The sequence below is a fragment of the Gekko japonicus genome, unplaced genomic scaffold (genome assembly GCF_001447785.1).
Source record: "Gekko japonicus isolate JY-2015 unplaced genomic scaffold, Gekko_japonicus_V1.1 scaffold558, whole genome shotgun sequence".
Classification (NCBI taxonomy): domain Eukaryota; kingdom Metazoa; phylum Chordata; class Lepidosauria; order Squamata; family Gekkonidae; genus Gekko; species Gekko japonicus.
This window is the reverse complement of record NW_015170908.1, coordinates 340,234-354,389: the sequence shown is the minus strand read 5'-3', so window position 1 is coordinate 354,389 and position 14,156 is coordinate 340,234. Positions and strand designations below refer to the sequence as shown.

The 14,156-nt window shown below is 51.4% G+C and overlaps 1 protein-coding gene across 2 annotated transcripts in view; it reads left to right on the top strand.

The window, feature by feature from the left end:
* The first annotated feature begins 2,540 nt into the window (after window positions 1-2,540).
* The window catches only part of CLDN19 (claudin 19), an 11,899-nt gene continuing 283 nt past the window's right edge, over window positions 2,541-14,156 (top strand). Inside the window, exons 1-4 of one of the 2 annotated variants that reach the window (XM_015418666.1) lie at window positions 2,541-2,825; window positions 5,259-5,423; window positions 11,705-11,789; window positions 13,050-13,067. In XM_015418666.1, the coding sequence (XP_015274152.1) occupies window positions 2,603-2,825; window positions 5,259-5,423; window positions 11,705-11,789; window positions 13,050-13,067 (491 nt within the window). In that variant the 5' untranslated portion in view covers window positions 2,541-2,602. Of the gene's footprint in view, window positions 2,826-5,258; window positions 5,424-11,704; window positions 11,794-13,049; window positions 13,068-14,156 lie in introns of those variants that run through there. The other variant, XM_015418665.1, reaches the window with a different exon arrangement.

Here is a 14,156-nt window from a genome sequence, read left to right as displayed (position 1 = left end):
CAGCAGGAAACCAAACACTCCCAGCCGTCTAATGTCAATGAAGTTTGTTGTTTACAAATGCAGCCTACCCGGATTCCAGCCCAAATGCCAAGCAGCCCCCGCGAGCGCGCGGCACAAAGCGGGCCTTGGACAGGGAGCAAAGGCCCAGGAAAGGTTACGCTCATTAGCATGCCGCTCAGGCCTGCTCTGCAGACAAATGGCAAGAGTTGGACGAGATCAAACTTTTTCTAATGCCATTGTGTGCGGAGGGCCTGATCCCGCCCATGGATGGCGTCTCCTCCGTCGGAAGCCTCGGGATCAGGCCGCAATTCGGCAGACCTAAATGCTCCTGGATCGTCTGCGGTGCACCCGAAAAACCCACCTGCAGCCCAATCCAATGCACATTCGGTCGGGTGCAAGACGCAGTGCAAAAGGTCAGGGGGGGATCTTTTGGTAGGACCAAAAACAGCATACAAAGTTTCCTTTTTAAATATATAATAGTACTATTTATTAGGTTTTCAGGGTACACAAGGGCAAGGGAAGAAAGAAACAAAATAACAAGTATTCTGCATGTAACTCTTCTCCACATAATCATTTCACACTACAAAGAGAGAGACTGTGAAAATTTTTAGAAGTTCATAAAGGCTACGTCATATATCTTTATATTTCTTTCTCATCCAGTCGTAAAAAGGAGTCCGTAGTCCAACAAAGTCTCCTTCCATTTGCCCTTTTAAGATCAAAGTGAGTTTGTCCATTTCTGCACTTTCCATAGTCTTCATTATTAGGTCTTGTTCAGAGAGTATTGTTGGAAGTTTCCAAAAAGTTGCATATAAGATTCTAGAACAGCATGCAAAGTTTCCAAGTTAAGTTGTGAATAAGGTGCCACGGGAATAGCTAGTTGCATTTAACTAATTCTGCAATTGGGGGCCTAGGCTGCAAGACCCACCCATGTAAACAGGAGGCTGACTCCTGTATCTCTGCATGCTTTACTGCTCAGCCCTTAATATTGCTATTCAGTCAGAGGTTTGTGAGATGGCAAAGCCTGCTCTGCCTCTGCATGAGGACTGAAGGAGTGGGTTCTTCCCGATTTGTAGAAGGTGCAGAATTAGTTCCCCTGAAAGGAGTTTACCCATTGCATCTCTGCATGAACCACTGTCCTGCCTGGAAATCGAGAAACGCAAGGAATGAGCTTCTTTGGAGTTTCATAATCCTCACTCTAAAATCAAGCATTTGGTTGCTGGGGAGACGTGTCTTCATTCGGGAGGGGGAAAACCCACTACTGTATCTACCAGAATTTTGGGGTGTACTATTTTAAGAAACTCCAGCCAGCATCCCTAGACCCCTCACAACAGCCCTGTAAGGTTGAATGAGCGAGGGTGATTGGCTCAAGTTCACCCAATGAACTTGAAATGGGGGGTGCCAAAGCCAGGTGTGGAAATACCTGCAGATTTGACAGTGCAGTTTCGGGAAGAGGGGTTTAGGGAGGGGAGGGACCTTGGCAGGATACCATGCCCTGCAGTCCACCTTCCAAAGTGGCCATTTCCTCCTTTCCCTTCCCCTCCCCTCCCCACAACAGGTGGGGCTGAGAGAGCTCTGACAGAAGCTGCTCTTTTTCAAGAACAGCTCTGCCAGAACTATGGCTTGCCCAAGGTCATCCAGCAGGTGCAAGTGGAGGAGTGGGGAATCAAATCCGGTTCTCTCAGTCCACGCACTTAATCACTACACTATGGTTTAATGTTTTAAATAAATTAACAGAAAGTGATTGATGTAGGCCGGGAATCCGTTGTAATTCTAGAACAGTGATGGCGAACCTTTTAGAGACCGGGTGCCCAAACTGTGACCCAGAACCCACTTATTGATCGCAAAGTGCCAACACGGCCATTTAACCTGAAGACAGGTTTTACTTTAGAAAAAACAACTTGTACATTACCTTAAGATGATCCAAACAAAGTAAGGAAAGCAATCCCAAATGCTTTCATTTACTTAAAATTATTTGGCAGAGAATTTGACACTTTAATGACGGTCTGGGCCTGGCTGGGGCGATGGCACACTCTTAGCGGAGGGCCACCCCTGGCCCCTGTGCCATAGGTTCGCCACCACTGTTATAGAAGATCTCCAGCCCCCCCCCACACACACACACACACCTGGAGGTTAGCCAACCGTAGCAAACCAGGTCACCATGGTCTACACTTGTGTTGCCCCCTTTTTTCTCCTGAGCTGAAGGTAGTGATGCCAGCCTCCAGGTGGGGCCTGGGGATCCCCCGGAACCACAGCTCATCTCCCAGCTACAGAGGTCCGTTCCTCGAAGGTGGACTCTTTGGCATCCTCCCCAACTGAGGTCCCAGTGTCCTCCCCGGGCCCCGCCCTCATATCTCCAGGAATTTCCCAACCTGGAGCTGGCACCCGTACCTGACAGGGCCCCCAAACAGCCGCTCTGGGCCCAGTTCAAGAAAACAGACGCCAGTCAACCAACTCATTTGGCTTGGCAGCAATCCTCGCCGCAAGGAGCAGGGCCTTCTTACCCCCCCCAGCCCCCCCCTGCTGCAGCTCCTGCGGCAGCTCGCCCCGTCGAAGAGGCCAACCCGCTGCTGCCTCTCGCCCGGGCGCCCGTCGGAGGGTCTCCATGGCCAGCGCGGGGCTGCAGCTGGTCGGCTACTTCCTGGCGCTGGCCGGCTGGGTGGCCACCATCTGCGCCTCGGCCCTGCCGCAGTGGAAGCAGAGCTCGTACGCCGGGGACGCCATCATCACGGCCGTCGGGCTCTACGAGGGCCTCTGGATGACCTGCGCCTCGCAGAGCACCGGCCAGGTCCAGTGCAAGCTCCACGAGTCCCTCCTCTCGCTCGACGGTGCGTCCCGCCGCGGGGAGGGAGACGGGGGGGGAAGCCACGGGATGCCCCGATCCGCCGTCGGGGAGCCCGGAGAGGGAGGATTTGCAGCGCGGAAGTAGCCGGGGAGGGGGGGGGTTGGCTGCAATTTGCAAACCAGTAAGGGAAAGGGGCTGGGATCCTGGGTTGCCAGCCTCCAGGTGGGGCCTGGGGATCCCCTGGAATTACAGCTCATCTCCAGGCTACAGAGAGCAATTCGGGGGGGGGGATGCTTTGGAGGGTGGACTCTATGGCATTGCCTCCAACTGAGGTCCCTGGCCTCCCCAGGCTCCATCCACAAATCTCCAGGAGTTTTCCAACCTGGATCGGGCAACCCCTACCTTATCAGTGGCGGGGGGGGGGGACGACTGCACCCCCTACCTTATCAGTGGCGGGAGGGGGGAACGACGTCTTTTGCTTTCCCCCGTCTCTTACCTGAGGACCTGCCAACTTGCTAAGCAGCCGGTTCTCCAGCGCCCTTTAACAGCATCCTGAGCTGTTACTGGGTCTCCTCGCCAGCAGAAGTTTCACAGGTTGAACGGCATCCAGCCCGGATTGTTTTTGCCTGGTCAGTTGGGCGGTTTCCGTAATCCTGAGTGTCTGGGCAAAAGTCCAAGATGAGACCCCAGAGTCTTCTCTGCCAGCAGTGGCCCAAGCCCAGAAGAGGCAGGCAGGGTTGCCAGTCTCCAGGTGGTGGCTGGAGGTCTCCTGGAATTGCAGCTGGCCTCCAGGTTACAACCATCAGTTCCTCCAGAGGAAATGGCTGCTTTGGAAGATGGGTCCTGCGGTGTTATACTCCACTGAGGTTCCTCCCTTCCCCAAACCCTGCCGTCTCCAGGCTGCACCCCTGAATTTTCCAAGCCAGAGTTGGAACCCCTGGTTACAGGTGCTTCTGAGCCGCCAGAGAGCACCAGTTGAGCCACCGGAGTTGGGAAAAGCAAACTACCCATCATAATAAACTTCGTTGCGTGTCAAGGCAGGAGGCTGTTATACTAGTACACTCTGACTAGTATCTGGATGGGAGCCCGCCAAGGAATACCAGGGTCGTGACACAGAGGCAGGCAGTGGCAAACCGCCTCTGAACGTCTCTTGCCTCACAAACCCCACCAGGTCGCCATAAGTCAGCTGCAACTTAGCAGTACTTTCCACCACCACTTTTTAGACCGTCCCTTGAGCCCCTACATTGGTCTGTGCCTCTTGCATGACCTTCAGATAGCTCTTGCGACCAGTGTTCCCTCAAAGCTGAGTTAGCGTGAGCTAGCTCACAGTTTTTTAGCCTCCGGCTCACACATTTTCACCTTCGCTCAGGAAGGATGGCTCCAGAGCAGACGAATGTATGCAGTAGCCGAATCGCTCGCTCACAACTTTAAGGCCAGTTAAGTCGCTCACAAAGCGGAACTTTTGCTCACAAGGCTCCGCAGCTTAGAGGGAGCACTGCTTGCGGCCACTTTTTCTTCCTCTCTTCTCCCCGCCTTCATTAAGTGCAATTAAGAGAAATAAAGTGATGATCTGGGGGGGGGGCTTGTCTGCCAACCCGTCTTAAAGTCGCAGCAGCCCTGCCAAATTTAAAAAAACCCCATGTAACAAGGGGCTTATAAAGTTGGCTTCATTCATCGGTAACATCAAGCAATGCTTTTTTTAAAAAAACAACCTGATTAAAACACTGCTCCTTATGTGGCAAGGGAGAGAGAGAGAGTGTGCGTGTGTGTGTGTGTGCACGCGCACACGTTGCAAGTTGAAATTAACTGAACCAAGTGGGGGAGGAGAAGCAAACTGGTGCTGTCGGAGTTCTGGGACTGGAAATGCTGATCCGCTTTTTTATCGCTACACGGCAACTGCAAGGGGAAAAGGGAAAGGCCATATCTAGAGCAGGGCCACGGTGCTGGTCATGGGTGGGTTAGTTTAACCAGAGCGACCCATCTCTAGGTGGTTTGTAGCTCAGCAGGGGAAACAAGACAGGTTCCTGCACCGACATCGACACCCCAATTCACCTTCAGGGCCTAAATGCACAGGGAGAGCAATTTTGATCAGGGAAACTGTATGGGGGGGACTCCCCTTCCCCTGGTCTGTATATCCCCCTTCTCTGTATTCCCCTGACCTGGATGGCCCCTACCGGATCGCATCCGACCTCGGAAGCTAAGCTGGGTTGGCCCCGGTTAGTACTTGGATGGGACACTACCCAAAAAGTCCAGGGTCTCTATGCGGAGGCTGGCAATGGCCAACCGCCTCTGAACCTCTCTTGCCTTGAAAACCCTAGAAGGTCACCATCAGTTGGCTGCGCCTTCCAGCAGCAGAACTCCAACGTGGCACATCGTTTGGTCTTGCAGAATGAGACTTAGCTGGGCAATCATGTTTGCCTCTCTCTCCCTGAAGTTACAAAAATGGGGTTTCGGGGTTGTTTCTTCTACCTTGCAGTGCACCTCCAGACCTCCCGAGCGCTGATGGTGGTGTCCATTCTGATGGGCTTTGTGGGGCTCATTGTCGGTGTGATCGGGATGAAGTGTACCAAAGTGGTGGATGAGAACCCCGTCACCAAAAGCTGGATTGCCGTCTTGGGAGGAGTCTTTTTCGTGCTCGCAGGTAAACCATGAATTCCCTGCACTGTCTTACAGTTTGCATGTTGTGGCCCCTAGACTGCCGAATTAAAGTCTAGGGAAACCCAGATTCCAATCCCTGTGAAGTGGATGGCTTCGGGCCCACACTCCCTGAGCCTATCCAACCTGCAAGGCTGTTGTTATAAAATGGAGAAGGAAAGGTGTGTGTTGTCCCAAGCTCTGCAGAGGCAGGATGGAAAAAAAACAATTAGACAGGTGTGAGTTTGCCTGTATAGTCGAGGCATGTTGGCTTTTCAGCCTTCTACCAACCTAGTTTGGTGTATTGGTTAAGTGCGTGGACTCTAGTCTGGGAGAACCGGGTTTCAGTCCCGACTCCTCCACTTGCAGTTGCTGGATGACCTTGGGCAAGCTATAGTTCTGTCAGAGCTGTTCTCTCAAGGACAGTTCTGGAAAGAGCTCTCTCAGCCCCACCTACCTCACAGGGTGTTTGATTGTGGGGAGGGGAAAGGAAAGGAGTTTGTAAACTGCTCTGAGACTCCAAGTGAAAGGCGGGGTTTAAATCCAATCTCTTCTCCTCCTCCTCTTCTAATGCCTGAAAATTCTGTTAATTGCAAAATCGAGACAAACTGTCTTGTGGATCTGAATGTTATAGTGCAGGGAAGGGTGCAATCCAGTCATAATTCAGCAATTTGAAGTATTTAAACCTGAATTATAAATCTTTTTAAAATATTGCCTCAAACATGAATGTTCTCTTGTCTGTACCCAATATCTGGAACACCTAAAATTTTACTTTGAATTTCTATCTCCCCCCCACCCTCCCCAGTTTGCTTTATGTCTAAAAATAACGGTGATTTTGTCCTAATTGGTTGGTTGAAAATTAAGCTCATGTTCATAAAACGTCGAGGCTCAAAGTTTCCATTTAAAAAGCTAACTTGAAGTAAGGGCAAGTTAGGTGCGAATGGATGGTCAGTTGAAATAAGCCTTCGCCATGGGATGCTCCCCCCAATTAAAATTAGCAGCTGTCTGACCAACCAAAAGCATCCTTAGAGTCCGCTGTCTGGCCAGCTTATCTGTCGAAGGAGATCCCGGGAAAGAGAGAGGGATAGAGAAAGGGGAAATTAGGGTGTTTTTCCCCCTGCTTATGTATTTAATAGTGATTAGTTCTCTTTCTCTTGACCAATTGTGAAATAATGCAACAATGCAATTAAAAAAAAGAAGAAGAAGGAGAACAAAAATAGCTCATGGTGTGGCAAAATTTTAAAATATTTGTCAGGGAAGGAGTTAGTTTTATATATTTTTTCCTTCTTTTTTATGGTGTACTGGAATGCCACTGCCCTTCTGTCGAAAGACAGGAACAAAAGTTAATAGAAGGTTACCACCCCCTGCCTCCACCTGATATAGATGTCTCTTGGAACACACAGATTTTTCTTTTCCAAGAACAAAGATATTCTTTAAAAAAAAAACCACTTCAGTTTAGGAGAACAGGTAAAGGCACTTATTACCTTAATTATGCTTCCCCCCCCAAAAAAAAAAAGTCCTGCAGAATTTGCACATGAAGGCCTCCACTTTAATTCCGTGCCCTGTGAGCAACGCTGACGTTGTATAGTCCAACGTTATCATTACAGCATTATTACAAAATAATGGTCTTTAAAGAAATGGAAAAGGAGCAATGACTAGACTTGCAGCAGAATAAAAAAACCCACAGTTCTCAAGGTGCCCTCCCTCCAACAAAAGCTGTTAGTTGAGCGCAGGGGTCATTTCCTGCAGGAGCGCACAGGAGCGGAGCTCCGGCAGTAAAGAGCCCAGGGGGCGGGCGCATGCGACAAGCCCCACCCCCTGCTCCCAGCAGCCCTGGGCCACAAGAAGCAAGAAGCAGCCAGATAAGTGGCAGTGGGTGTTACCTTCTGACACACTTCCAGTGAGGTCAGGGGGTGTGGCATATGCAAATACGTTATGCTAATGAGTGGTGCTAATGAGCTCCTGCACCTCTTTTTCTACAAAATGACCCCTGGTTGAGCTTGTTATTCATAAAGGACAACAATCACCAACAAATAGATTCATCAGTTTCAAGATGTAGCCTGAAACTGAACACATGGAACTGCCTTGTACTGAATCAGACCCTTGGTCCATCAAGGTCAGTAGTGTCTACTCAGACTGGCAGCGGCTCTCCAGGGTCTCAGGCAGGGGCCTTTCACATCACTGACTGCCTAGTTCTTTTTTTTTTTTTAACTGGAGATGTTGGGGATAGAACCTGGGACCTTCTGCATGCCAAGCAGATGCTGTGCCACTGAGCCATGGCATGGCTCCCCCCCATGTGCAGCTTCAGTTCCCCAGAGGAAATAGCAGCTTCAAAGGGCAGACTGTACAGCCTCATAGGTAGTTCTTGGATGGGAGACTGCCAAGGAAGTCCAGGATCACAACACAGAGGCAGGCAATGGCAAACCACCTCTGAATGTCTCCTGTCTTGAAAAGCACACTGTACTGGTGCAGCCCTCCCAGGAGACAAGGGCTGTGGTTCAGCATTTAGGGCAGGTAACAGGGAAGGTTTGCAAAGAGTAACCAGGGTCCAGTCCAAAAGAGAGCAGGTTTGCCAAGTCCAGTCTAGGGTCAAGGGAACCAAGCAGCAAGTCCAGTCCAAGGTCAGGGGTTCCAGAAAAGCCAATAGTCAGGTCCAGTCCAAGGGTTAAGGTTCCAATGGCCTGGTTACCGCAAGGTCTGCGGTTTAGTAGTAATGTGTACTTGTTGCAGCCACAAAACTGCTGCTTCTCCCGGCTGATTTTATAGCCAAGTCTTAATGAGCTACACTCCCCACCAATTCCTTGGCAGTCATCCTGAAACTACTCATGACGGGCCTTTCCTGCAACTTTGTGCACCTCTGACAGTGTTGGCGATGCAGGGGTGTGGGTGAGCTAGGTAAGCTGGAAGTGGCTTCTGAAGCTTTGTTTACTGCTTCAGAGCTACAAGTCATTGGCTCGGTTTCAGCTTAGGCTGTGACTTCTGATCAGCTGGTAACCTGACCTCTTGTGACTCTCCTCCTGGCTCAGAGCCAGTTGTTCAATTACTGGCTGAGGGCTGACTGCAGGCAGCTCTTCATCTGAGGAATCTGTGCTGTCACTGAGCACAGACTGACTTACGACATCCATGGAGACGCCATTAAGTCTGCTGCAACTTGACAGCAAAAAAAAAAAAGTCCAAAAAGACAAATACCCATAAAGGCTTTCACATAAATGTAGAATACAATCAAACAATGACAGAAATCAAATTGACAAGATCAATTACAGATATATACAGAAATATTTTTTAAAGGGCTAGACGTTCTGGCTGAACTGACCCGAGTTGAAACTGACAAGAGCCTAGGTTGCATCTCATTTCAAAACAACATCTTCTTCTACAAAGTCAGCTTCGGGAATTCAGCTTCAGAAGTGCTGTTAAACCTCAGCATTCAGCACTGCAGTCCAAGTCAGTCTTGATCTGGAACCAATCTTTAAATCACAAAGCATTAGCCAAAGTTCTATCAGAGCAACACAGGCAAGCAAATAGTTGAGGGCTGGAGAGGAGGAGCCTCGCGACACCACAGTCCCGATCCGAATCGAGGCCTTGCAACACCTTTGGAAATGTGTTCCCTCAAACCTGACATCTGACTCTCAGTCACATTCCAGTTGGGGGAACTCACAACACTATGCATCACAAATCACAGCATGTAATTTGGCCCCTGATTCCAGTGAGTTTAGAAGGGTGTCATTCTGCCGAGGACTGCACTGCCTTAGAACAGCTTGCAAACCAATTCATATACACAGCATCTCCATCTATGAGAGCAATTCCATAGGGAAGAGTTGCGTGGTACAGTCTTCTGTGGATTGTACCATTTCAGAAAGCCGGGGGGGGGGGATGATTGAGCTTTGCAGATGTGTGTGCTACGCAGCTTTTAGCAGGTATGCGTGTAGGCACAAGTGATTGCCGGAACCGTAAAATCAACCTGCTGGGTGCAGTCCTGGGGCTGTCATGCCCTGCATTCACTTTGCAAATGTGACCAGTCAGATGCTCCTGGGAAGCCCATAATCAGAGGGGAAAGGGCCCATTCAGAGCGAGCGGCCCAATGAGGACATCTTGCCAAAGGTCCCCTGCCCTCGCTGCACTCTACGCTACCAGTCACGCTGGCTGACTTTGCAAGAGAGTGGATTGGATCCCCAAGGCTAGGTAGGTAGGGTTACCAACCTCCAGATGGTGGCTGGAGATCTCCTGGGGTTTTGCAACTGATCTCTAGACGATAGAGATTAGTTCCCTCGGAGAAAACGCCTGGTTTGGGAGTTGGACTGTGTGGCATTGTGCCTCGCTGAGGTCCCTCCCCTCCCCAAACCACCCCATCCTCCCCAGGCTTCACCCCCCCCCCCTCACCAGGGATTTCCCAACCTACAGCTGGCCAATGCTCCTTCTAAGCTGTGGAGTCTTGTGAGCAAAAATTCTACTCTGTGAGCTCCTGGCATTAAAGTGGTGAGCCAGCGATTTGGCTGCTGCCTCAATTGGTCAGCTCTGGAGCCCTCCTTCCTGAGCGAAGACGAAAATGTGTGAGCCGGAGGCTAACAAACTGCGAACGAGCTCACACCGACTCGGCTCAGAGGGAGCACTGCAGCTGGCAACCCTAGGAGAAGCTCATTAAATACTTTGAGACGGTGCTGTCAATCCTTACGAGGGCAGTCTCCGTCGCAAAGAGCAGCCTGCTTGGCCCCGGTTAGCATGTGGCCACATGGCGTGGGGAGGCTGTGGCTCCCTGTAAAGCATCTGCTTTGCATGCTGCAGTAGGGGTACCAAGCTCAAGGCTGGGCCTGGAGTCTTCCTGGGATTACCCCTGACCTCCCAGCATTTGGCTGGATTAAAGGATGTCAGAGAGACAAATAGCAGCATTTTGCATCACCTGATTCTGTTAACTGGGAGCTGCAGGGGATTGAACCTGGGACCTTTTGGATGTGGAGCAGGTGAACTATCACTGAGCCACCACATCTCTTCAGGGCCCCGCCTGCTTCAGTTATAAGGAGCAGGCAGTTGTTAAAGCTGTTGGAAGTTCCAGATGCGATGTCCCTTGTCTCGGACCTCCAGACTGAGTGGCAAGAGAGACTGGATAGCTAGATAGGCACACTGACCTTTCTTCCTGTATCTACTCTTCTGCCACTGTCCTCTTTGGCCCCGGTCACACGGGAGGTTTTGGGCCGGAAGAGGGAGGGATCGGGGGCGCAGCAAACGGGCGCGAGCACACTGCAACATCTGGGAATCAGCGTGCACCCATCCCCGATCCGTCCCTTCTGGCCTAAAACCCGCTGCAAAACCCCCCAAGTAAAAGATAGCACAAACCTGGAACAGCGCAGCAAGTGCGGCCATGATATCGCCGGCGCGCCCGTCTGCAGGAGCAATCGAGGCTCCCGGCCGAACTGCGCACACATGCGCAGTTCGGCTGCCTCGCTCTCCCTGCAGTGGCTTCCCCCCGGCATCTGATCGTGCCGGGGAGCAACTGCGTGGCGGTTCAGGGGATCTATCTGATCCGCCGCCGATTCTTCACAGAGCCAGAGAGTGACAGGCTGTTCCAAGAGATCTGTTTGGTTAGCATCAGCTGAACAGAGACCCCGGTCACACCGCAGGAAAAGCCGGGGCAGAAGTGCGGCTTTTTAGAGCCACAGCAAAAGAGAAGTGCGGCAGCGGAATCAGACAGATCCCCTGAGCCGCCACGCATATACTCCCCAGCGTGATCAGATGCCAAGGGGGAAGCCATGGACAGGAGAGCAAGGCGAGTCAGCTGCGCATGTGTGCTCATGCGCAGTTCGGCAGGGGGCCTCGCATGCTGCGGGAGACGGGCGCGTCAGCGCTCACATGGCCACCCATGCTGCAGGTTTTCCTGTAGGTAGTAGTGTTTTGCAGGGGTTTTTTTAACTCCACATCTTCGGCCGGAAGGGACAGGTTGGGGGCGGGTGTGTGACGCTTGCCAGATGTTGGCATCTGATCGCGCCAGTTTAATCCGCCATCAATCCGTCCGTTCCGCGGGGCAAAACCTCCCGTGTGACCGGGGCCTGTGTAGCTTTTTAAGCTGAGTAACCTGGTAAAGTGACACTCCTGCGTTCGTAGCTTTATTTAAGCACTCTGCTAACTTAACGGTGACTGGACTAAGCACACCAGTTAACCTCAATAGGTTATGGGCCCAGCAAAAGACACGGCTTCAGGGGCCAGTTGAGAGGTTGGTAGTCTCGGCTTTTTAAAGCTCAACTGTGTTCTCTAGCGGGAAAAATGCGAGATACTTTGGGTTTTCCTTTGTGTTCCCAGGTCTGTGCACAATGACGGCTGTTTCGTGGTATGCAGCACGGGTGACAGTCGAATTCTTCAATCCAACCACACCGGTCAATGCCAGGTGAATAAATGGATAGTTCAGGCTAGCTCGATCTCTGAAGCTAAGCAGGGTCGGTCCTGGTTAGTATTTGGATGGGAGACCTCCAAGGAAGCCCAGGGTTGCAACGCAGAGACAGGCAATGGCAAACCACCCCTGAGCGCCTCTTGCCTTGAAAATCCTACAGGGTTGTCATAAACCGGCTGCGATTTGATGGCACTTTTCACCACCACTGCTGGATTCTGCCAGAGGGAGGGGGCGGGTCGTGCTACTAAAGGCCCAATTGAAATTTGGAATGTGCAGAGTCAGATTAGCCCTGACGCCAGCAGATTCTTGTGTTTAAACATGAATCTGGCACAATCATGTGGGAAACAAGGGAGCACCTGATTGTAACAGGAGAAAGGGCATGCAGGATTGTGGCCTGTAATATACACATGAAGCTGCCCTATACTGAATCAGACCACTGGTCCATCAAGGTCGGCATTGTCTACTCTGACTGGCAGTGGCTCTCCAGGGTCTCAAAGGGGGTTATTCACATCACCTACTACGCACAGCCACATGACCACAGAAACGTCTTTGGACAGCGCTGGCTCTTCGGCTTTGAAACAGAGATGAGCACCGCAACCCTAGAGTTGGATTCGACTGGCTTTTGAGCAAGGGAACCTTTACTACCTGCACCTGCACTTTTCAACTGGAGATGCCAGGGATTGAACCTGGGACCTTCTGCTTGCCAAGCAGATGCTCTTCCACTGAGCCATGGCCCCTCCCTGTGTCCTGTGAATATCTGAAGGTGTCTTTTGCCCTGTCAGACCGCTTAGCTAAGTATGATCTACTCTAGACTGGCAAGAGCTTCCCAGCAGAGAAAAGTCATGCCTAAGCCTAACCCTTGCTACACGAGAGAACTGGTGTGGGCGTACTAGGTGGAATGTTGGGCTATATCCGGGGAAACATACAGGTTAAAATCCTGGTCAACCCTGAAGCTTGCTGCATGACCTTCAGCCAGTCACGTTCTCTCAGGCTAACCTACCTCAGAGGGCTGTTGTGAGCTAGAGGGGAAAGACGAAAAATGCAATCAATTGTTTGCCAAGAGATGTTCCCTTGGAGTGTCTGCATAAGAAGCCGGCACTCTACCATGCAACACGTGAAGCTGAGTCCAACCGCTGATCACAACAGCCCTACTATGAGTGGCTCAAAGATCCCCACATGACAATTGTCCTCCAAAGTCTGTCAGAGGGTGTCGTCCCCCCCCCAGCCATGCTACCTTTAAACAGGAGATGCTCAGAGATGGAACACGGGGCCTTCTGCATGCAACTCTAATTGGGGTTGCCAACCTCCAGGTGGTGGCTGGAGATCTCCCACTATTAGAACTGAACCCCAGGTGACTCAGATCAGTTCACCTGGAAAAAGTGACTGCTTTGGTGTAGTGGTTAGGGGCATTGTCCTCCAAATTGTCCTCCAAAGTAATCTGGGAGAACCGGGTTTGATTCCCCACTCCTCCGCATGCAGCTGCTGGTGTGACCTTGGGTCAGTCCCAAGTTCTTTCAGAGCTGTTCTCTTAAGAGCAGTTCTCGAAAGAGCTCTCTCAGCCCCACCTGCCTCACATGGTGTCTGTTGTGGGGAGGGGAAGGGAAAGGAGATTTTAAGTCGCTCTGAGATTCCTTCGGATAGTAAAGGGCGGGGTATAAAACCAATCTCCTCTTCTTCTTTGGAAGGTGGACTGTATGGCACCCAAACCCCATCCTCCTCAGGCTCCACCCCCAAAATCTCCAGATATCTCCCAACTCGGAGCTGACAACTCTGGCTCTAACTGAGCCTCAGCTCCTCCACAAGAGGATATGGTCTGAAACCAGGGCGCACGTGTATATATGGATGGGCACACATGTTACAAAGGAGCTGTGGTGGCTCAAATGGTTAAAACGCTGAACTGCAGGCTGTGGACGGTCAGTAGTTCAGCAGTTCGAGACCCGGGTTGCCGCATGACGGAGTGAGCTCCCGTCTCTAGTTCCAGCTCCTGCCCACCTAGCAGTTCGAAAGCAAGAAACTGCAAGTAGATAAATAGGTACCACTTCAGTGGGAAGGTAACAGCGTTCCGTGCGCCTTGGTGTTTAGTCATGCCGGCCACATGACCACGGAAACGTCTTCGGACAGCGCTGGCTCTTCGGCTTTGAAACGGAGATGAGCACCGCAACCCTAGAGTCAGATTCGACTGGCTTTCGAGCAAGGGAACCTTTACCTTTATACATGTTACAGAACGACAGCTCCGGTCTGCCCTCCTTAAATGGCAGGCCTTTTCTCCTGCTCCACTCTGTTTGGGAGGCAAAGGCCAGACTTCTGGTACGTCTTCTGGTCTGTGTACGTGTGGCACCCCTTCTACCGAACCCTGTTTTGCGG